A 24,127-nucleotide genomic window follows, 5' to 3' on the forward strand; every position below is an offset into this window, starting at 1 on the left:
TTACATGTACTGTGCAGATATCTGATGCCCTTAGACTTTACATGTACTGTGCAGATATCTGATGCCCTTAGACTTTACATGTACTGTGCAGATATCTGATGCCCTTAGACTTTACATGTACTGTGCAGATATCTGATGCCCTTAGACTTTACATGTACTGTGCAGATATCTGATGCCTTTAGTTTTTAAGATTTCATGTACACATTGCAATGTTCATAGTCCACTGTACAAATGACTGATTTGAAAAAGCTCTTCCTTTTTGTGCTCCAAGCTGATACTATCATCATTAGCATCTCCAATCTCTTCCATCACTCTACATGATTTTACAGAAAATATGGGTGTTCATGCCCTTAAGCCACACCCTGGGCAAGCCACTGTTCTTAAAAGGTCTCCTCACCCTGTAAAAGTGGTAATTTTTGAGTGTGTATTTGTCCATGTTTTGCCTATTTTGAACTTCTTTGCTTCTTTTTAAAATTCGCAATAGGTTTCTATACACAGACCATTGCATAAAATAAACATATTCGCAGTTTTATTTTCACGGTAGCTGTATTAAGCATGAAAAATTAATTTCCGCAAAAAATTTCCACTTTTACAGCATGCTTAGGGACCGTTCACAAACACTTGTTAGGGGGCCTGATGCAAAAAGGGGGCCCTGAACAATTTTGACCCTAAGGAGGGGGCCTGAAAAAATGACCACAAATTTTCCTGGAAAATTAAGTTTTCTCGAGGTTGACCCATAATTTTCATGTCAAAAAGGGGGCCCTGAAATTTTTGAGGTCTGTAAGAGGGGGGCCTCAAATTTTTTTGCATCAGGCCCCCCTTACAAGTGTTTGTGAAGTCCCTTATAGATTTGGTCATCAGTTCCGATATGTACACTTTCAATGGCGTCCTCCACCCTCTGGTAGTCGCAGCTCAGAAGGCCAGCTTCTTCATGAGTAGGTATACGTGCATATCCTGTTCCACACCGTGAAGGTTATTGGCATCACCTTGTATTCTCATCAGAAGGCCACCATAGGATATATAGGCTGATCTGTATTGGAGATAACAATCAAAGAAAAAGAAAGAAAAAATATTGTTAGAGAGTTATATGCACTTACAGGAATGACTGGTGCTCCGAAAATAATGTGTACAAATTTATGGGTTAGAACACTCCACCATGAGCAAAAATGGTGTCATTTGCAAAATGCACTGTTCATTAAAAGGGGCGTGGTTCAAAAGTTTTTCATGTTCTATTTTTTTATCTAACATTGAGGCCATTAATACAATATGTTTGCAACTTTTAAGTTACACTACTCCAGCAGTTTTGATATGAGAAGTAAAAACCTGCATAGCAATGCCTCAAGATAGGCTACACTTCCGGTGTGGTTTAATACCACAGTTCACTGTATCCCCCTGTTTCATATATCCATGTAGGTGCCTATTAAAATCCCCATTTATACAAACACACCCCCACACACACTCAAAGATATACAGAAATACAATTAATCACATATCCTGGAAGATTTCTTTCCAGGGTCTGTGTTTGTGTGCAGGTTTAATTTAAGCCCTGGAATAGGGCCTGAATGAATGGTAATACCAACACAATCATGCACAAATGCCCCCCCCCTTTTTCCCTCACTAAGAACTCTTCTCTTTTCAAAATACAAAATCCATGGGTAACCTTATGATATATGATAAAGGATGTGGTTTAGAATCATACACAATCTACTTTCAAGCTAATTCTAACAGTATTGCAAAATGTTGCAGAGTTCACTACACTGCTGTTGCAAGAATACAAAGTATTGCAGGCTAGGCTTGGTCAGATATTTCATCAAACAGTATCAAAGTTATGCTTCTAAATTTTTTTTTTCTTCTTTTTTATTCCCTGAACTTGGAACTGGCAGAGAGAGAAAAAACATACACAATGGATCAATATAATTTTTTTTTAACAGCATATATAATCAACAGGTACAAAGAAGGACATAAGAGACAAAGACGACGGACAAAGAAATCGTTCACTATCGCTCAAATACAAAACACAAGCACCAGTCTCGTGTCATATGCTTCCAAATTTTGTTCTAAATCTGCTGTTTTCATGTATGTATACAGGTATCAGCTCCCTTACAAATCACCACCTGATTGCCATTGTCATTGCACTAAATCTGTGTCATTCAATCAATCAATTTCAGTTCAAAAGCAGATTTATGTCTTTTTATAATTATTTTTAAATATTTTGTTCTTCCCATGAACCATTGCAGCAAGACTTATATATATACAGTAAAACCTCATTACAACGAAATCTGATACAAGAAAAACCCTGTTATAAAGAAGTATTTTCCCAGAACCAAGATACATAATTCTTTTGTTATTTATTGTTTTTACAACCCTGATATAACGAAATTTGGATATAAAGAAGTAATTTCTCTGTCCCTGACAACTTCGTTATAATGAGTTTCCACTGTAGATAAAAATATAGGCCTATATCCAATCTACCAAAATAAGGTAATATTTTCTCATTTGATTTTTATGTGATACCTTTTTACACAACTAACTTCAATAAAGCTTTTCCAAAGAGTACATTATAACAAAATGTTGCAAAAAAATCACTTGCCGTTGCATCACCATTTTCGAAATCGAAACAGTATTAAGCAACTCAATATTTATTATCGTAGTGATTATCATGTGCAAACACTCCACTTCTATCCTATCTATTGTTATAACAAGTTATTATTTGAAGCCAGGGGACTTTCCATGGTAGGCCAATCCACACAGTGCACTGAATCTAGATTGGTTCATTTGAGTAATCCATATCACTTTTTATATGAGGAATTTGAATACTGCTGATTTTATGTAAATTTGAGTGGACTATGTATTCGCCAAGTGACAAAATTATCGGATTAACTACCATAGCAATAAATGAATACAATTTTTAAGGAGATTACCCTGCACTACAAGCAGATTGCACTAATCAACTGTGTATGTCAGCAAACACAGATTGAATACAATACCGCTCTTTTCAAAGATACTATTTTTATACAGGTGCAAGTGATCAGCATAGGTACCAGGTGTCAACATTGTAGCATGGGGTGATATGTATATTCAAAATTGTATTCATCTAGTATTACTATGGTAGTTAACCCGATTATTTATGTCACTTCTAGGGCGATACCAATGAGTTCCAGTTTTTCTTTTTGTAACATTGCCATGGGTCCAGTCCATTTTCCGATTCTCGGCATACCAAGACCCAAAACCACACTTGAATATCCCCCACACAAAATGCATCATAATGAATCAAGCAACTGTGCACATTATCTGGATCACAATATGAAACAGCTCCAAAATATGCAGTATGGATAGCCCATACTGGTATATTTTTGCTATCACACGTGCAAAGATTCAAGTCCAAATGAATTGAAATAGTTATTGCTGACAGTGTATTAATTTCTGTTTCGCACGTGGCTAATTGGCTGAAATCACTAGATAAATGGCATTGTTCACAAAACTCAATAGTTTTGTCTTTAAATACTACAAATGAAGTTTATTAATAATGTAATAACTTTTTTTAACATTATACAATAATTTCAAATAAGGACATTTTTGAAATTTAGTACATTATTTTGAAAATGTATCAGAATTAAATTGGGCTTTTATATAAGACTCCCCATAAAATAACCATAGACTCTTGCATAAATTATCAAAACCAAAATGAAATTATCTGAAACAAAATGGGCAGTTAAATTTTAATCAAATCCTTAATAATTATCAAGCATCTTCTCCTAACAAATTTAGTCTTGAATGGTTGCCACAAACTAGTGGGACAACTGTGTAAAAGTGTGCTATTCAGTAACCCTGCCAATTATCTGAGTCAAGTGACAAAATTAAGGTCAGTGTAAGCTTACCTAATCAATATACACTGTGTTTAAATTTCATCAAAGAATATTAGATTTCCTTCTTAACATTTTACTAGGAGAGTGATTTTGCCTTGAGTAATGTGAACTTTGGCTAGGAATATATTGATGACCTATTTTTGTTTTTTATTTAGTCCTGCTTCTATCATCACACATAATTGCCATGCTATCTCAAGTTAATTTAAACCCTTTTTGAACCAAAAGACCTGCTGAATACATAATTTTGTTCTTTAGGGCTCATCCTATGTAGAACAGGCTTCTGGGCTGTACTTTGATACCTGTATGATGATCGAAAGATTTTCCCCCTCCCTATGCCCGCTGCTGGCTTTGCTCGCTGTCTAGAGGCATCACGGTTTGTGAACAGGGCTAGTTCTAATCCCTATAAACATTTACATCAGTTTTATTAATGGAGAAAAAGGAGAATTTTTTTCCATTTGTTTAATTTGTTTAATTTGCTCAATTTGTTTTAATTTGTATAGTGTACATAAGTACCACGTCATGGTAAGAAATTTATTAATGAGCTATAGATCAGTAATAAATTTCTGTTAGACAAATGTTTGAAAAAGTCCATTTCTGAGCATTTTGTAATCCTATCAGCCGTATTCATGAGATACGCCAGTAATCAACATTTTGATCTCATCATTTATTTAAAGTTTATTAAAATAAATGATTTGCATTACAATTGCTTCTTCTTGATTGTGACATGGTCAGGGTATAATTGATATCAATGGCATCACCTTGTAACATTAATTATTATCATTGTTTGCTCCGATTCCAAGAATTTCTCTTGTGGTCATTCGCCCATTAATTAGTTGAGGCATGATTAATTAATTCTGAAAATGAGATGTAAATTAAACCCAGATCATTAAAAAACATAATTAAAAGTATCACAAGGACACCACCAGATCAAATAAATGACAATCATTAAATTCCATTTCAAATTTTAAAATTAACTTTTAAATCTATGACCCCGTTTACACAGAGAGAAGTCGACTTCAATTGCGACATCGAATTCAGATTGCGACTAAGGATTAGCATAAATTATTTCTTGACGGGGTGTTTACACGGTAGTCGACTTCAAAACAAATTATGAATTCAAATGTTATGCCATCACTTGTTCATGTTTCAAATTACCATTATGAAGTCGACTTCTAATTACGTGTTCATTTACACATTCGACAAATGTTGCTCCGGGTCATCATTCGAAGTCGACTTCTGAAGTCGAGTTCAAAATGCGACGACCCTGTTTACACACAAATGAAGTCGAGTTCAAAGTCGGCTAAAGTCGACTTCAGGCTCTGTGTAAACGGGGTCTATTTTATGTACAAAAATAAAACTTAAGATCCTAATTAGATTTCAATTTACACACATAATTATTATTGAAAATATCCCCTCTACACCACCATGCACTATTAATGATCATCATTAAATTCAAACCAATCCAAAATCATAGACAGTGTTTTAACACGTCAGTATAATTGGACAATGCAATTAAAAGTCACTCTATCTAATTCAATACTAGTGCTACTAAACGTGGAAGCACCGACGTGTAAATAATGAGGTCTTAGATGACTCAATTCAGGCTTTTGTCTGCTTGCTCCTGGTAACAACCACACGTGTTTAACACTGGTTTTAATAACCTTTACCACTCAAAAAAACAAGTGCAGTCATCAGGCCAATTTATAAACAAAATTTACACTTTTTCCAGATTTTTCTATTTTGGGGACGAGATTTGCGATCAGTGTTAGAAATAAGCACTTATCCTCTTGTCCTCTTGTCCAAAAATCACTGGGGACAACCACATTGAGCTATGTACTTATCCCCTGGACAACCACTATATTTTACCTCCAAAAGTATGACACATTTTGGGGACAACCAAAATGTATTGAGGACAAGCAGAATTTATGCTTTAGTTATCCTCGGGATAACCTCCATATTTTCCTTATTTCAGACACTGTTTGCGATGGACATGTCAAATGCTCCAAAATGAGTACAATCATGCCTTGTATTGGTACAGCGGTTCTTGAGATTTCAGACGGAATGTCAGATAAGGTTTTAACATCTACACCCAAAGTACTAAACCCATATTAACAATAATTAAATTTTCATAACACAAATGGATTTTTTTACAGAAAAAAAAATCCTTATCAGTTCAAATAATCTTAGCCTATGCAAATAAAGCGGCGGCTGTGGCGAAATCGTCACGCTAAGTAATAAATGACAGCACAAAGGCATCAAATATTCACATTTCGAGGAAATTAAGCGAAGACGTCCGTCCGGCAAATTGATCCAGAGTGAAATTCAAATCGGTAACAATGTAAATTAGGACCTGATATAGCTACCACTCACAGCATGAAACCATGTCTACCCAGAATGCATTATGCCAGTGTCCCGTGCATCTAGCACATAATTTTGACCAATTGTAAAAGAGTTTAGAAGACAGTTGCTTTTACCTGCGAAGCCCATACACAGGATTTGGTTTTTTTGGGGGGGGTGCAGATTTTGAAAGAGTGGACCATTTTTCCAGGGGATGTGTGATTTTGTGAAAAGTGGACCTTCATCTCCCCAAAATTTAGACAGCTTTTGACACAAAAAAAGCTGTTTTAGAGAGGTTTAAACCCTTGTTTAAGGACGCAACCACAGCTAGGACTTGAACATGTAACCTTCCGATAAAATGAGTACACACCCGTACCGCTAGTCCATCGTGACCAGGTGTGATTTAGCACAATTTCTGCAATGCATTATGGGTAGGATTCATCATCTGCTTTGGCTTACACTCTTTGTGTACCATTCCTCTACCGTTGGTGTTTCTTGGAAAATGAACCCGCCGGGGACGCGATGAGATTAGACTTAACGCAGGGCGCGGATAGGAAAGGATAACTTCCTACTTCGTTATCCGAGACTCAGAGTTTAACGCCCTAGGGCACGAGATATGACAACGGTCGGCTCGTTCGCTAGTGGGGATGGTAGGAGGAGAGAGAAAAATCTGCGTTGATTTGACATATTTTTTTACCATCCTACATGATTCATCTATTGTTACTACAAGTTGGGTGGAAATAGGAAGTGCTCTGGGGGTGCTCGCATATGATGCGAAAAGGGTCACTAAGTATCTCTCAGTGAAAGGGGAAAGTTTATGGTATGATGTAAAACTTTTGTAAGATAGAGTCACCACATTTAGGTAAGGTGTTGATGGTAAGGGTAAAATACTACTATAGTGTTAAGATTTTCAGACGAATTATGGTTATATTTCAGTCATATTGAGGTTACAAAATTGATGCCCATCTTGTTAAAGTTTCTGGACTCCAGGAAGGGGCAGGTTTTGGGAGGGGTTTACTGACCCATAAAAATAACAACATGGTGGCTTTGACCTACATATCTCTGTGTACACAACATATTCTGGGGACAAGTTGACATTCCAGTACAGGGATAAGGTCAGATGGGGGAGAGAGCGGGCAAAAAACAATTTTCCCCCAAGAAGGCCAAAAACTGTTCTGTTAGAGCATTAGTTGATAATTGTTGATTTCACAATGGCTGAAATCTTAAATTGGTCTTCTGATATTCTACCCACGACCACTTAAAAATTACAGCCCTTCTCACTAGAGACTGGGACACTGCAAATTGTCATTGTCCTATGATGAAAGTGATGACCGCTAAAGTTTATGGTGACAAACCATAGGCAGAAGAATTTAGAGACAAACTTAACTGGCCCAATGTCATGGAACATAAAAGCACCTCCCAAATTGATTATAAACTGAGCACCCCGGTTAACAGCCAATTCATCCGTAAATGGTGGCTATCTATTTTGTCTCATCCTCCACTTTTGTCATTATATACCCTAGTAATAAAAACCTTGTTGATTATTATATAGATCAACGTAGCCGTTGATTAAATACCGTAATCGTGATAATGGGTGTATAGACCTGAACCCATCATAGTACATCCAGCCCGCGAGAGTCATTTCGCATGGTTGCACGCCGGTCGGGTTTCACCCGTCGTCGTCGCCCGAAGTCATTTATCAATTTAGCTCATGACTGCATTGTTTAGGTTAATTCCTTTGTCATATCCCATGCTGGAGAAGATATCTTCCACTTCCCATAATGCATTTCTCAAATTTCACTTTTCTATATTGATTTGCTATCAGGTGCATCATGGGTTGATGGTGATAAAAAGTACCTCAATGAACAGAACACATCCAGATCTTGCAAAATATGTTTATTTCTTGAATATCGACCCATGTTTAGCAAGTCTGTTCCCAAAATGAAAACAAAGGGAACCTGTACAAAGTAACGGCAGTCTCATTTGATGAAATGAGGTGATGCATCATGTTGCAAAGGATTCTGGGAAGGGCGGGTAACAAATCTTTTCTGATCCCATGCGTATCCGATGCAGTACATTGTGTCATTTGTCTTCATAATCTGTGTACGACCATGTCATGATGGTGTTAATAGATTTCAGGTTCCGCTAGCGATGGGATTCTTTATAAAACACAAACATGAGGAACCGCTGACCCGAAACTGTGCATGTTGGTACTCATTTGAATGCATTTTCATGTAGATCTCCAATATTATCATGAAACTCGTTTGAATATATTTGAACCATTATCGAGAATTGTTTAACCTCATCAATCCATTTAGCACCCAGTAGGCGAGGGTTAATATAATGCTTGAAGTTGATTGTCTAAACCACTTTCTCATATTAGTAACCCTTTTTGACCAGGATAATCACTTTTTGTTCATATTCGTATGTCTTTCCGACTTAATTAGCAAGCCTTTTTGACCACATAATGGGGCTTAAGTTTGAATGAACGTGATATCAAATTGACAATGAAGATTATTTATGCAGACATGACAAGTGGCAACCACTTGTTATAATATTGATCAACTGTTTGCAATAAAATTTTGTAAAAAAAGATTTGTAATTGTTTATTAAGTTAATAAATTCTACAAATGATCGATTCATTTAAATTATTTATTATTTATTTAGTTAATGCAAATTATACAACAGATTTATACAAAGGTACAGTGTATTATTGAAAGATTGCATTGAACTAAATGCAACAGGGAATTCTCCATAATTGATTTTCTTGAATGACATAACCCTTCTTTTTTTTGGGGGGGGGGACAAGTGGAGCACTAACCACCCATATCTTCAGATTTCTCTATTCCCGAAATTTCAACTCCTAAAAGGTGGCATCTATGAATCTATTACCCAATACATCCAGTGGAAAATTTTGTAATTTTGGGTTTTTAATGGGGGGGGCAACAGGGGAAAGAGTTCTGACTGGGGGAATTTGCCCCATGCCCCCCCCGAGTGGCACCGCCACTGAATACATCTGAAAGCTTTTACTACAAGTTGTCATTGCACCAATGCAGTTTTGTGTAGAAGTCTTAAGTCCCTCTTGCAGGCGTTTCCCGCTGCAAGAGACAGCAGCAAATTTTCAGCAGCGGCTCTTATCTCCCACGTGCTGCAGAAAACATTGAGAAAGAGAACAAAGCCCTGCACAAAACTGTTTCAGCAAATCACAGTGGATAACCGAATATCAGAGGATAACCAAAAATGAAAATATGTCGCAATGGAAAAACATTGGATCATAAACTGGCCTTTTAATATTGAAAATGTTTTTTTGTTTTTTTTATGCAAGTATGTGGTGCAACTTACCAGGGTTTATTAAATCTGGGTCACTGTCACCTTAAAGCTAAGAATAGATCATTTATTGATACTTTCCCTAAATTACATTTTGCAAGTCTTCTTCAATATACAATTGCCTCCAATTCAATAACATGCAAGAAATGTCTGGTGCTTATGAGTGGGTGTGTATATTGCATCAGTTGGTTTGCACTTTTAAGGTAATAAAAATTCCTTTAAAAAAAGGAATGGGGCGGCCAATGGGAGCTTTGATGTGATGTGCTGAAATCCGGGGGGGGGGCACTCACACTTTGGAGGTGACACCATTAAGACCCCCCTTTTCACCATCGCTGTCACCCAAAGACCCCATTACCAGCACATGCTCTGTCACCCATAAGGTAAAAAGGAGATTCAAAACAAATAGTTCACCTGCAGATCAAAACACTGTTAGCCATTTATGGCCACCCGGTGGGGGGGGGGTGCATCCTAGGGTCTACTGAAAAATCAACCTTTTTGTCACAATCCAGTCCCTCCTAGGTCCGCTCCAAGCACCAACCCCCACCCATTTGGTGGTTTCTGGATACGACCCTGCAACCTTCATAAGCTTTTGCAATAATTATGCTTTCTCTTTCAGAATATCTTGCCCATAATTAATGTAAGAGGGTAGGTGTATGTGTAAGTGTATATATTTTAACATTAAGGTGATACTGACTAGCGATGACAAAATCCATGTCACCTTAAAGTTAATGTCAATTTTTGCCACTATTATTGTAAACAAACTTCCAGTGGATGCTTCAAAGAACTTCTCTGAATACCAATAGTGAGTGGGTGTGCCTGGTACTGGGGTGAGTGGGTGTGAAATGTATGCACATGACAGTGCATCACCTTGCACATGCCTACACATTCTATACATATAATTCACCAAATTAATGATAAAGACCAATGAGCCAATATCAGGCTTCCTTGTATTCATCTAAATACATATATTTTGCATACAGCAGAGTGTGGAGAAAAAAATTGAAATGCACACAACCTAAATCTTTCATTTTTCCTAGTATGTCACTAGTGGTATAATAAATACCAATATTTTCCACCCTGTTAGTTGTGCCACACACAAAAAAACACTAGCATTCCAAGTACTAGTCAAAGCAAAATTATGAAACATGATCTTCATCCATGGCATTGTCTTTTTTAAAGACAGTTGTTGTTTAGCCGAATACAGAATATAATAAGGCTAAAGACAAAATAAACTTTTGTGACCCAAAAAGGCCATGAAAATGAATTGCATAATGCCAAAATCTTTTTGTAGCCTTTTTTTAGAAGCTTATTCAAAAATAACAATTATGTTCTTGTACATTTACCTCACTATTAATTTTTCATTTGAAAAATGCTGCCGTTTAGAGAGTACTATCCTGGAGTACTTAGTATTTCCCTTATTGTGAAAATTGAGCCCTGTTTGCTTGTTGGTTAGAAAGAGGATGAAATTAGCTTTTGATCGCTGCCATTTTGTCTGTTAGCCCCCAAATGTCAAGGGGGTTTTCCCGAGCCAAGAATAGCTTGAAAGATGAGGACTGATAAAGTCGACTGGCTCAGGTTGATGCGTTTAAAATTGTCTCCAGGATACCGATATATATTATGCCAAAATCGACTGCTCAGTGCTAGAAGTGGGTAAGTGTAATAGCTGCCATGTGTAACTGCCATGTGCAGATGAGTACAATATACTGCGTGTAATTACCAAATGTTCACAGGGCAGCTATTGCACCTACTTCTGGCACTGAGCAGTCAAAATGTACTCTAGGTAAAGATGACAGTCTGTATACTATGAAAATCATAGGTGGCAAAATTTGCTGAATGCATCATGTTTAGTCAATTTCGTTTGGGGATGTACATGTAGTGGCGTATGCAAAGGGGGCAAGGGGCAGTGGCGGCGCCACGGGGGACATGGGGGCAAATACCCCCAGTCAGAACTCTTGCCCCCAGAAAAACCCAAATTACGAAAATTTCCACTTTTACGGTAATTTTATGCAAAACTTTGTTGATTTTCTCCCCCCTGAAATTCACTTTTCCCCCCTAATGCCCCCCCCCGAAAAAAATTACCTGGCGCCGCCACTGGCAAGGGGTCCCCCCCCCCCCCCACTTTTGTCAGTCAGTCAGGTGAAAATGCACAGGGGTGTAAGTATACATTCTTAAAGGTGGCAAATGTTGTCGCAGAAACATTTTGCCAAAAATAGCTGCTCCTCACTGCAATTATAAGCCAGAGGTTTGAGGTGTTTGTTGCAATATATAGTCCCATAGGGCGTGAGACGGCGCAGTTAAATCTGTGCGTAATATGCTCAATATTTGTAAGAAAAATTCACATCACACACCCAAAATAAATCCTATCTGCAGGCCTTATTTATTCTGAGGTTTTGTCTTTGATGAGGCCCGGATTGGCATGATAGCAGAATTGGCCACTTTATGATCATTTAAATGCAGTATTCTTAACCATAAATAATATAATTTATATATTAAAATTATACTTTTTGTCATAAATTATAGTAAATCGAAATGCACATTGCAAATTTGGAATAATTTTTCCTTAAATACAGAAGATGATATTTTTATCTCCTCCTCGGGAAAATAATCTCAGCATCTTCACTTATTTACACAAGATTTGTCAACGAGTCTTACTTCATGTCTCATTTCTTCTGCAAAGTCGCAATTTTTGCGCTACATTTATTTTCGCATTTTATCACATTCGATGCAACTACCCCCAAAAATAAAAATGCACAAATATATTAATTTTCTGTATCTAACTTCAATATATGTATAGAGCACTTTTTAAAAACAAGTGAAATATTCAAAAATTGGAAAAATTTGAAAAATAATCAGGCAAAAATTTCCATTTCTACAGGTCTCTTAAAAAAGTGCATTCAGTTTCAGTTGAACACCGACATTAACTGGTACGCTGCACTAATCGCTACACACTATTGAAGGGTCAACCACCCTTGATACATTGAACGAATGATAGCGAGCCATGTCTGGGTTGCAGACAATTTGCATGCAAATCCACCACTATCTGCTTGCATAATTTCCACGTGTTCATCATAGGATCTCAATATGCTCATCCATCAGTACACGTTTCATTAACCCCAATACTTCTCAACTTGAGGTCACATTATGTGATTGTTGATTGGAGATAAACTCTACGTGAGTATTGACTGCAGACGAAAAGTTCTATTTTTTTTTAATTCAAAAATTTCAAAATTGTAATTTACCATGACCATATTTGGAATCAGCATGAAAAATGCACTAAAATGAGTACAAACAAGCCTAGTATTGGTTCAGTAGTTCCTAAAATAGCTCGTAACATTTTGAGAAAATCTCTAAAACTTTGATTTTCTATGTTGAAGCCTACCAGCACACACAGCATTAATGAACTGTGCCTTTGGGTATGAGAGCATTGTGGAGTATAGTGTCGGCGTTATACACACTTTTCCAAAGTTTAATCTCTAAATTGAAAAAGGATTGCTCCAAAATTTGACAAGACTTTCTCGGGAATCACTGAACATATCTTTGGCATATGTTTTGTACAAGAAGACATTTCAAGAAATTTCATGGAATTGTGAACATTTTGATAATTTTGACAATTTACTGAAAAGAGACGGTAGTTGAAAATTTCATGCAGACGGTTAGTTGTCAAAAAATTTGACATGAATTTATTTGTGCATTGCTGTTAACCAGGAGGAAACGTGATTTAATCAATAATTTATTAATCTGGTGAAATTACGTTTATTAAGCGTCTGGGATTGAAAATCAAATCTGTTATTAGCACAATATGGAAACTTCGTAAAATTGTTTTGCGTGTAAAAATTACTTCCATTGGTGACCATATTCAATTGCATAATTTAGCATACATTCTACATGTACTTTATTTGGCTCATTACTCATTGTACTGATGTACAACTGTCCACCATATTGCTCAATGATTTGTCTGCAGATGTAGATCATGTCTAAATGTCACTGACTGTGCAGTTGCTGAGTGATAATATAATTATTGGAAATTGATTAAAACTTGCATTTTATGGTGCATAATGATCAGTGACACTGAGCCTTTCTCAGTGGCAGCGCCAGGAATTTTTTTTGGGGGGGGGGGGCAAAATCAACAAAATTTCTGCAAAATTACCACAAAAAGTTGAAATTATCGTAATTTGGGGTTTTTACTGAGGAAAGAGTTCTGATTGGGGTCCCACTGGCCTTTCTACAGCCCATTTGGAACAATTTTAAAACAATCAGTCCCACAGATATACCCATAGCCACCCCATGCCCCCTCCCCCCATGGCCTTTCTACAGCCCATTTGGAACAATTTTAAAACAATCAGGCCCCCAGATATACCCATAGCCACCTCACCCTAGCCCCCAATTTTATTTTTTATTTCATTTTATTCAAAATAAATATCAATCTAAGCCAAAAATTACACATTCCCAACACATCTCCACAAATAAACTAAATTAAAATTGTAATAAAATCATTATGATGAATATTTATTTCAATTATGACTAATCACATCCTTTGGAAAAACTGATCAGTTTTACGCAGTAATTTTGAGTCAACAACTCCTCTTCTTCGGAGTGATGGAATGTGGAGTCACCACCTATGACTAACTGAATCCACCAATTTTACATCAAAATTATTCCTCCGGATGAAAATTGCACCGGTTTCCAGTTCAGTATTACGACTAACGATGACGTCAATACGCTGCCATTGTGGCGATGCCCGTAAGTGTGTGATATGTCACTGTTAGTAAGTAATAAGTAGAAACCGCTGCTTTGTATTCACGTATAAATGACTCACACGGCACTGATGCCATATTGCCTTATTTGGTAGTAAATTTAGAGGATTTGATTAACACTGTTACAAACATTTTAAAAACTGTTTATATAACATGACAATACTTTCCTTCCTGAAAACAATGGAATGATATCCTCAAAATAATACAGGCTATTGTTTTCCTACTAAGGCAAGCACATATAATTAGGCATTTTAAGTAAATTTCATGATTTTTTGTCTCAGAGGATTTTGACTTGGCAAAATAACATTTACATACCACATACCCTACCTGGTGCATTTATCAGTTTGTTACAATATATTGGGATGTTCTTGTTGTTTGGGCTATTCCAGTTAAAATCCATACACCCCTATGGAAGTTATGACTTTACTCTTCCACACAGGGGGTGAAGATTTCAAATGGAGTCACCCATTCAGGTAACCCATTTGAAATTCACACTCCCTGTGTGGAGGAGAGTGTCATGTCTTCCATAGAGGGGTTGTAGGATTTCATATGGTATAGCCCATTGTCATCACACATCATTTAGGCCACATTTACCATTACGATCATTTGAATGATTTTTATGAAGAACCCAATTAATTTTTTAGTTAGGAATAAAAAATTCCATTTATTATTATGTGAAAATGCTTTAACATTTGGTGCCTCTAGCTCTAGATAAATAGCTGATTACAGTGGTGTAATGTAGTGTGGATCATCATATTGGGGGTACCGATCATGATTGGGGGCACCGGGTCTGATTGGAGGGGCACAAGCCGTTTTTTGACCATATTCCTACTGGAAGAGAAGATAATTTTACACTTCCCAAAATGCATTTCTTCCATTTCAATAATCTGTACTGTTCTGCTATCCAGTGCAACATGGGTCGATATTCGATAGTGACAAGAAGTACCTCAACGGACAGAGCACATCCAGATCTTGCAAAATATGTTCATTTCATGACTATCGACGCATGTTAATTTTGCCAGACTTTTCTGAACATAAAAACATTTGATATAATAAGACAATTCATCATGTTGCAAAGGATTCTGGGAAGTTAAGCTATCATCGGTAGATAAATAGTTACATCTTTAAGAAAGTCAGATTCTGACTTCAAGTTCTAAATTCAAGCCTGTCGAAATTAGCAGCAAATTAATGATTTTCAAAAATAATAATAAAAGAGCAAATAAACTTGACAAAATGGCAGTTTAATTGTCTCCCTGAATGCACACTTACTGCGAGAACAACGCACACACACACATGGTAATCGCCGACAAGATTTAACAGTATCACTGTGATCAGTCTGTCTGCCTGGCATCAGCAGTATAGACTGTGTGCGACAAATTTTCAATAGTGTCACGTGGAAATTTTTGCAAAACAAATTTTTTCACGCTTTACCGATTGCAAACTGTTTTACTCATTTTTCAAATTCACAATTTTAAGCTTCTTTCTATAAACCTACACAAATGTACTATATTCGCATTTTATATTTTTGTCGTAGTTGCTTGGAGCATGAAAAGCATGAAAGATAACTGCTATGCGAAGAATTTGCGCTTACCTACAATAGCATGCCAAATACGGAAATAGGTTGGGGTCAGAGCGAGGTAACAGTGTCGTCGCATCTCGGACAGCATGCGAGTCAACAACCTGACGTGATCGCGTATGGCGAGATTTGATTCAATAAGGTGATTTTCTGTAGCTTTTCATTCTATGTAACATGGATGTCTTGCTGTACAGCAAAGTGAGGATGGATTTTCATGGATGGATGTCTATAATTTCGCAAAACCATAGAATTTGTGATCATATACCACGGCATATAGACAATATTGAATAATAGAAACACTTGTCACTATTCTTTTGTTTTTGGAATTGAACTATTTGATGATAAGTCTTGGAAATGGGCATCCTCAAAAAACCCACTTTTACATGCCGAAAATTTACTTGCCAACCTCATTCATCTTTTAAATATTAGATATTCTACAAGCCATGATAGCATCAAATATAGAACATGGTTCTTAACTCTTATTTTGCCTTAGCATGAACAACAGTATGTATCTCTATTCTTTCTCCTTGTTTGTTTGTTAAAGAGGAAGTCCCGACAGAGCAATTCCTCTGGGGTGAACCAAACCTGCCTGGTTATCAAATTTGAAATCAGTGACAAGATTATTTCTGAATTTGACAGATATGCCAATTGATGTTTTAATGTTATTGCATCAATTAGCACCTGTCAACTTCAGATGTAACCATTTCACTGATTAATTTAATAACCAGGCAGGTATGGTTCACCCCAGAAGAACTGCTCTGGTGGGCTTCCTCTTTAAAACAAGCCTATAGTTCCAGTAAGAAGCAAATATCATTGTGCAATGACAAGACCCTTATTAACCATCTAATATAATACTCCCGTTCTTTATTTTTAAACACTTGCTAAGCAGCAAGTAACCCACAGCGAAAGGGGGCAAGATATTCCACAGAGGGAAGCTACCTCCTGGCTCCTCCAGCTATACCACTATCATAGCTGGGGAAGCTGCCTCCTGGCTCCCCAGCTTTATCACAATTATAGCAGACACTGAAGCAAAATCCAGGCTCACACACTTGTACATTTTGAAGGTTGAGGACCAGAAAGCCTCAAACTCAATGGATTTCATTGCGAGTCTAAATCTAGAATGAGATTGATATATCTAATTGGAATATATTGAAATTTCAATCTTATCGAGTTATATCTTTAAATGCTAATTAAGAAGCTAGATAGATTGATTTTTCTAAGGAATTAAGAGTGTTAACCTTCTATGCCATCTTTAATGGTCAACCATTTTTACCCTGATCTGATGTTCATATTTCCCTAATTTCACAGAAAAATAAAGAATCAACAGACACAAGTTTTCTACCTGCAAAAAATAGTATTATTTAGTAGCTAATCAAACTCTGCCATACAGATAAAAATAATACAATGTTAATACAAAGATAGCAGATTTTCGTCTTGACTATCTTGGCATATACCACCATTTGCATCTCAACTCTCTACATCATTTTGTGTTGCATATTGCATCACATGTTTAATTCAATCCCTGCATATCGTCTTTGGGCAGGAAAGACCCGCTACGTATGTGTGGCCCTTGAACATGTTTAAAACAAAACTGCCAACAGGTTATCTAGGCGGTTTTGCTTTAAACATGTTCAGTGGCAAAGGACACATGGGAGGTTTTTCCTGCCCAGCAACGATGATATTTTTAAAAATTCCTGATATACTAATCAACCTCACCTTTAAATATAAAATAAACCTTACGCAAAATTTTTGTGGTATAAAGAGTAAAATTATCACGTTCATACAGATTCACCTTGCTTCCTTATCACCTACTACCCTTGTTATCACACACAATCGTGCACACTTTTTATAACAAGGATAACAATGAGTGGGCCCACACAGTTCCTGTCCTTCCTGTCCAGGTGCTAGATATGGGACCTGGATAAACCACAGGAAGAGCAGGAACACCTATTACCTCCTCCAAAAGGAAGCACCTTCAGATGGGGCAAGATAAGTGGCCCAAATTTGAGGTCGGAGGTTAAAGTTCAAGGCCATTCAAACAATGTTTAAAAAAAAGTCAAGCATAGATACCAGACTGGGTGAGAAGCCAGTCCGGTATCTATGTAAGTGAAGAAGTCCACTGCCAACTCATCGGTGGTCAAAGTTTGGTGATGTGATGATGCTGGTTGCTATGATGCTGGTTGCTATGTCAACCCTCTCCCACGGCCTTGTGAGTAGCCGGTTCGGGCTGTTGTAGCTTGGTAACCAGCTAACCACACTGCCATGGGATAAGGACTGAGGATCTCTGGCCAGAAAGCACAAACACGATGATCATCGGATTACCTGGAGAAGAAGATCTTACATATTTTTGGTTAAGAGGAACACACTTTGTAAAATATTTCTACAATATAAATTTGGTGTTTCAAATCCTAATGAATGCTAGATTGACATCATAAGGAATGAGTTTCCATTTTCACTCTGTTTCAGCATTTTTTATTTGATTAAAACAAATGTGTATTTCATAGTGCATCCACATCATCAAAACGATGCACTTGCCTGCTACACATTTCTCTTCTTACAAAATAGCTAGGAATAAATAACATTAACAACTCAAGTGGAAGTCACTTCAAATCATACCGAAGTCACATGGTTTAGGAATACATGTGTACAGAGAACATTCCTAAACCATGAAACTTGGGGATGATTTGAAGTGATCTCCACTTGAGATGAGTCTGGTAATTATTCCTAGCTCTTATAAAGAGACACAAGTAGTAGCCAACAAGTGCATCTTTTTGATATGGATGTACATAAATATACTTCATGGTGAGGTAAGGAATACATTCTTTTTACAGTCACAAATTTGTTACAATAATACAAATTGACAAATGAAAATCATAACTCAATTCTGGTCTAATGCATGACCAAATTTCATTTCAAAACAAAAAATAATGAAAAGCCTTTCAATATTACCTAAATAATGCTGAAAGAGTGAAAATGGTCACTTTACAAAATCCTTTACATTGTAAACCATGACAAGATATTACACATACCAGGAAGCTTTTACAACAAGGTTGACATTACTTCTATTTACTAATTACATAAGGCTGACATGGGTACTGGATATAGCTCTTTTGATGAATACTTTAAAAAGTGGAAATGTTCACGCTACAATCTTTGCACTTTTCTGGCTGTTTAAAGCTTGCACAAAATTTGAAAATATAAATATTTAGTGCGTAAGTCTATGTAAAAAAAAGTAATTTAAAAAAATAAAAATGACAAAATGTTTGAAATTAATGCCACACGAAAACAGTTCTCACTCAACAGTTACCACTTTTTAAGTTTACAATTTTGTCCAAAACTAAATACATTTTTAAACATTTCAAACGTATTATTTTCTTTTACACTAGTCTACATGTATGTAAGATGCAAGCAAGTAAAAACAATATTAGAAAGACACACGGTTAAATAAGCTTTCCAATTTCATTTTATTGCCCATAACACTGAAATTATGTCACAAACCCAGAGAAGCTATCCTACACTAATCCCACAATGCATTTCTTCCCTGTATTGATTTGCTATTCAGTGCAACATGGGTCGATAGTGACCAAAATTACATCAATTAACAGAGCTCATCCAGATCTGTCAATTGAGGTATTTCTTGTCAGTATCAACCCATGTTGCACTGAATAGCAAATCAGAACAGGGAAGAAATGCATTGTGGGAAGTGTATGATATCTTCTCTGTCACAAACCCATCCAATTTTAACATAATTTTTTGATGTTTCCTGAAGAAAAAAAAATTAAATTAAAAAAAAATCTGATTGTCCAAGCAGGTGCTTATAATGCTTTCCCAAAGAAAAAAAAAACAGAAGAAAAAAAAACACAGACTCTAACAAAAAACAACATAAACAAACAACATTGGCTAGACTTTTTTTGTACTAGGCCAAAAAAAGTTGTCTCCCAAACTAAGTATGTGAAAGCCATCATAATATATTGCGCTGTGCCTTTTTACAGGCTTTTTTAGTTATTAAAGAAGTGAGCATGTAATTGTAATGGCAAAAAAAATAATAAAAAAATAAAGTAGGCTAAAACAAACACACAAATTAAAAATCTCATGTAGCACTTTGCTTGTTTTTCTAAATAATAATAATAATAAATAAAGCATAGCAGCTTTTTCGCAAAATGTTCGAGAGACAACCCTTTATTTTTTGGCCTTATACGCACTGCTGACAAACAACAAAACATATATTTCACTAGCTCACATCATACAATATCACTTTACAACATCTCCGAGTCAACAGCACATCACAAATAGCCATTCATGTACAACCCCACACCTGACAGGACTTGGTCTAAAATAACCCGAGTCCATTGACACTCAAGTCAGTAAACCATATGCAACGCACTAGACATGAGGAATTCCCTAGTTACCGTATCCCCTCCTCCTTAAACCAGCTGATGATGACGACGCAACAACGACGTTGATTGCTCAATACCACACACTCTGGTTACGCAGTTACTAAAGGTAGTTGCGCATGATGAAATTCACTTATGTATAGTCATACTATACAGATGGCATTTTTCTTACTCACTCATACAAGCTGTTCGTTAATACACTACTACTATACCGTACAACTATGTTCCATATTAGAAAATAACATCCTCATGTGTCCAATACTTCTACAGTAAAACACTTCTCATCACTTTAAAGCACAATTCCAACGTAAAATTCACATCACTCCTCTATCCATACCCATCTGATGTAACCAAGAATCTGGATGTTGATGAAGAAATATTGTGAGCATCCCACTCCTCTATATGCCTTTATATGTCAGTGTATTAACAATACCCAGGATTAGTCAGAAAGCAACCGGCAAATAAGAAGCAAGGAAAATGATGACACCATAGGCCAGCTCAACGCTACTCATAGACTTCATGACTCAAATGTTTTCAACTTCCCTTGGAGAATGAGGATGGGGAGAGATTCAATATTAGTAGATGAAGAAAATAGCTGCCTTAAAACCATTTTTCTTGTACCCTGTTGAAACTTTTGAAAGTGACTCAAATGTTTTCAACTTCCCTTGGAGATGAGGATCGGAGAGATTCAACATTAGTAGATGAAGAAAATAGCTGCCTTAAAACCATTTTTCTTGTACCCTGTTGAAACTTTTGAAAGTGACTCAAATGTTTTCAACTTCCCTTGGAGATGAGGATGCGGAGAGATTCAACATTAGTAGATGAAGAAAATAGCTGCCTTAAAAGCGTTTTTCTTGTACCGTGTAGAAACTTTTGAAAGTGACTCAAATGTTTTCAACTTCCCTTGGAGATGAGGATGCGGAGAGATTCACACAAGTGGATGAAAGAAATAGCTGCCTTAAGGCATTTTTCTTGTACCCTGTTGAAACTTTTGAAAGTGGTTCTTGAGAAAGTGTGATTCAAAAAGTTGTGTGTCATGAGATATAAATAGCTCCCTTGAGTTGTACTTTCTTCAGATAACATTCAGTGGTGTAATCTAGGGAAGGGTGACAAATAACCCCCTGCTGCCCCCCCCAAATAGACTACTCCAACAGGTCTCTATGGAGAAAATCAAGGACCTAGTCTTCCCTGTGTATATACACTGTCCCCCTTCCCCAGGTTCTCAAAATTTTGTAAAGCTCTTGTAAGATCACAGCACAAATTTAAGAAATAAATTTTTAGTCCATACTTGTGGTTCTTTATAAAGACTTTGGATGACTTGGTCACATCAGGATTTGTGGTCACATGGATTAACATGGAGCACCCTCCTCATGTACTAAAACTGTTTGCCCTTCACTCTCACTCAAGGTCATCGATCTTCATTATTTACTTTCACACCAAACATTAAACTTTTAACAAACAGCAGCCATTGCTATATGCCTCCAAATTTACCTTCCTTTTTAATATGTGTAAAACCACACAGTTAATTTGAAAATATAATTCTCATCTCTCCTGGTTAAGTTTGGTGACCTACATTATCACAGTACGCATTTGTGACCTTTGAGAGTACTTGTGAACACCAATGACTCACCCTTTGGCAAAGTTCAATATTTATAAGTACACTGCCATACACCCACGCATTGGAACTATGCCAGGGTGATATGAGAGTATGCATCAGCCATTGTATGTAATTTTCGGTGGGGAGCCAGCTTGACACTGCTAAATACTTAAATACATTTTATGCAAGTGCGTAACATTGTTCTCATAGAATTTGTACAAACTTTGTTACGTCAGAAGAGTACAATGCCACCGTCCCAGCATAATTATTTCAACATTATAACATTAAAATTGAGGATACACCAAAACATAAACAAATCACACATATCCTACTGAAAAACAATTTTATTTTCCCAGCAACATAAATTCTGCAAATTTTACTATTTCCTCTTGTGAAATTAGATTGCCATAAAATTCAAAGCTAGCTGGTATAATTTTGCCCTCTATGGCAAAAGTACACAAAATTGTGAAAAATCAAAAATATCAGTTTCAAACTTGTGAATATAAAATATGTTACAAGGAAAATTAATCGATTTAACTAATCGAGTTATAATTTTGAGCAACTCTTATAAATCACTCCAGAAGATAGAGATTAGGGTTAAGGTTTAGGATTTAGGGTAAAGATTAGAGCTCGGATTAGGATTGCGATTGGGTTAGGATTATTTTACAGATTACAGTTACTAATCAGGGTTTGGAGTGCATTGGCATAGTCAGAAGTTTTCAGAGGGGGGATAGGAGCAAGCCAACTTTCAAGGGGAGCCAAAGTTTGAGGAAAATTGGCCTAAATGGGCAAAAAATATAGCCCCAAAATTTAATGGCAGACAGCAAACTATAAAAGCTTCTCCTAATTTTCAAATATGAGCAACTTTTAATATACTTTCTTCTGGATCTAGATAATTCTTATTTTCGTATTTTCTGTGATGTTCAATATGGATGGATTTATATTTTTGGAAATGTCTTGACCCAAAATCTTATGAACTGTGTTAAATCGGGTAAAAATAATATGTTATAATGAATAATTCACTTCATTCCCATTGGATTTGTTTACTTAAGGTCTGCATAGTCCATTCAAAATGTCACTATCCTATTATTTCTTTTAAAGTCACTGATCTTTACAAGTCATTTGAATGTGTTCTTGTTTTGGGGTGTTTTTTTTCATTATTTAATTGTTTATTCTTACCGGTCCTTTAATTGCTTTTGAAACAACATGCTTACAATTAGATGCTTATGCCATTGATTTGGCAAAAATCATTTCAAATCATCAAGTTTTTTATGTTTACTTTTTTATTATCTACATTTTATTTCCTTGTAGTACATAGAACCTGTTCACATCCTATGTATTTCATAAGGGTCAATCTCCAGCATACAAAATATCACAGCAGGCCTATATTACATTAGTTTATGAGTCACTGTCCGAGCATCTCTAACGATAATATAAATGTGTAAGGTTTCCAAGGGATAGGAGGCTGGTACAAATAATTAAAATGGATATGGTAAATAAAATGCATCCTTGTTGACCATGATTGAAAGGCCTGTTTATTTTGATAAATGAATGTGTACAATTCAAATGTTATGGTAGACCTTTGGATAATCATGAATAATTACAAGTCATTATCAGAGCATCTCTATCTATAACAAAAATATATTATGTAAGCTTTGAAACTTGGGGATAGGTAGTTTGTATTTAGTGGTTAAAAATCAAAACAATAATGGTAAATAATTTGTTTCCTTGTTGACCAGGCCCATAACCAGCTTGGTAAGGGGGCAAAGTCCCGGTAATTAATTAAGTCCAAGTTGGAAGGGAATGGTCCAAAATTCCCGATTTCACTCAAAAATATTTTTGTCATGGGCACCCACTCCCCCTTGACTATATGCGAGATCTATAAATTTGCATTTTTTTCATATTTTAGTAAATAAACAACAATCATGTATATTCTCAATTCAAATGTCATAGTAGGCCTTTAGTGTCATGATGTTAAGCATCAAATGATTCATTATCAGAGCATCTCGACAAATAAGCAGTAGGGACAGCTTGTATAGTTACAATGTGGCTACAAATCAATACAGTAAACAAAATGCATCTTTGTTGACCATCATCACAATACCTATTTGTTTCTTGTATCATATTTTAATAAACAAACAAGGGTCATGTAACATGTTCTTAATTCAAATGTCATGATAGGCCTTTAAATGATAGTTGATGTTTAGTTTATGAGTCATTACCAGGGCATCCTTGTCATGGAGGACGGATGAGTAACTCTTTAGAAATCAGCAGAC

At 36.3% G+C, this 24,127-nt stretch overlaps 1 protein-coding gene across 2 annotated transcripts in view; it reads right to left on the bottom strand.

Annotated features, from left to right (window-relative positions):
* Window positions 1-733: 733 nt before the first annotated feature.
* Window positions 734-24,127, bottom strand: part of LOC140169851 (DNA-directed RNA polymerases I, II, and III subunit RPABC3-like) — an 87,390-nt gene continuing 63,996 nt past the window's right edge. For both annotated transcript variants that reach the window (XM_072193162.1, XM_072193163.1), the window contains exon 4: window positions 734-1,030. In XM_072193162.1, coding sequence (XP_072049263.1) covers window positions 913-1,030 — 118 coding nt within the window. In that variant the 3' untranslated portion in view covers window positions 734-912. The remainder of the gene's footprint in view (window positions 1,031-24,127) is intronic.

This window comes from Amphiura filiformis, chromosome 14 (assembly GCF_039555335.1).
Source record: "Amphiura filiformis chromosome 14, Afil_fr2py, whole genome shotgun sequence".
NCBI classification, from domain to species: Eukaryota; Metazoa; Echinodermata; class Ophiuroidea; order Amphilepidida; family Amphiuridae; genus Amphiura; species Amphiura filiformis.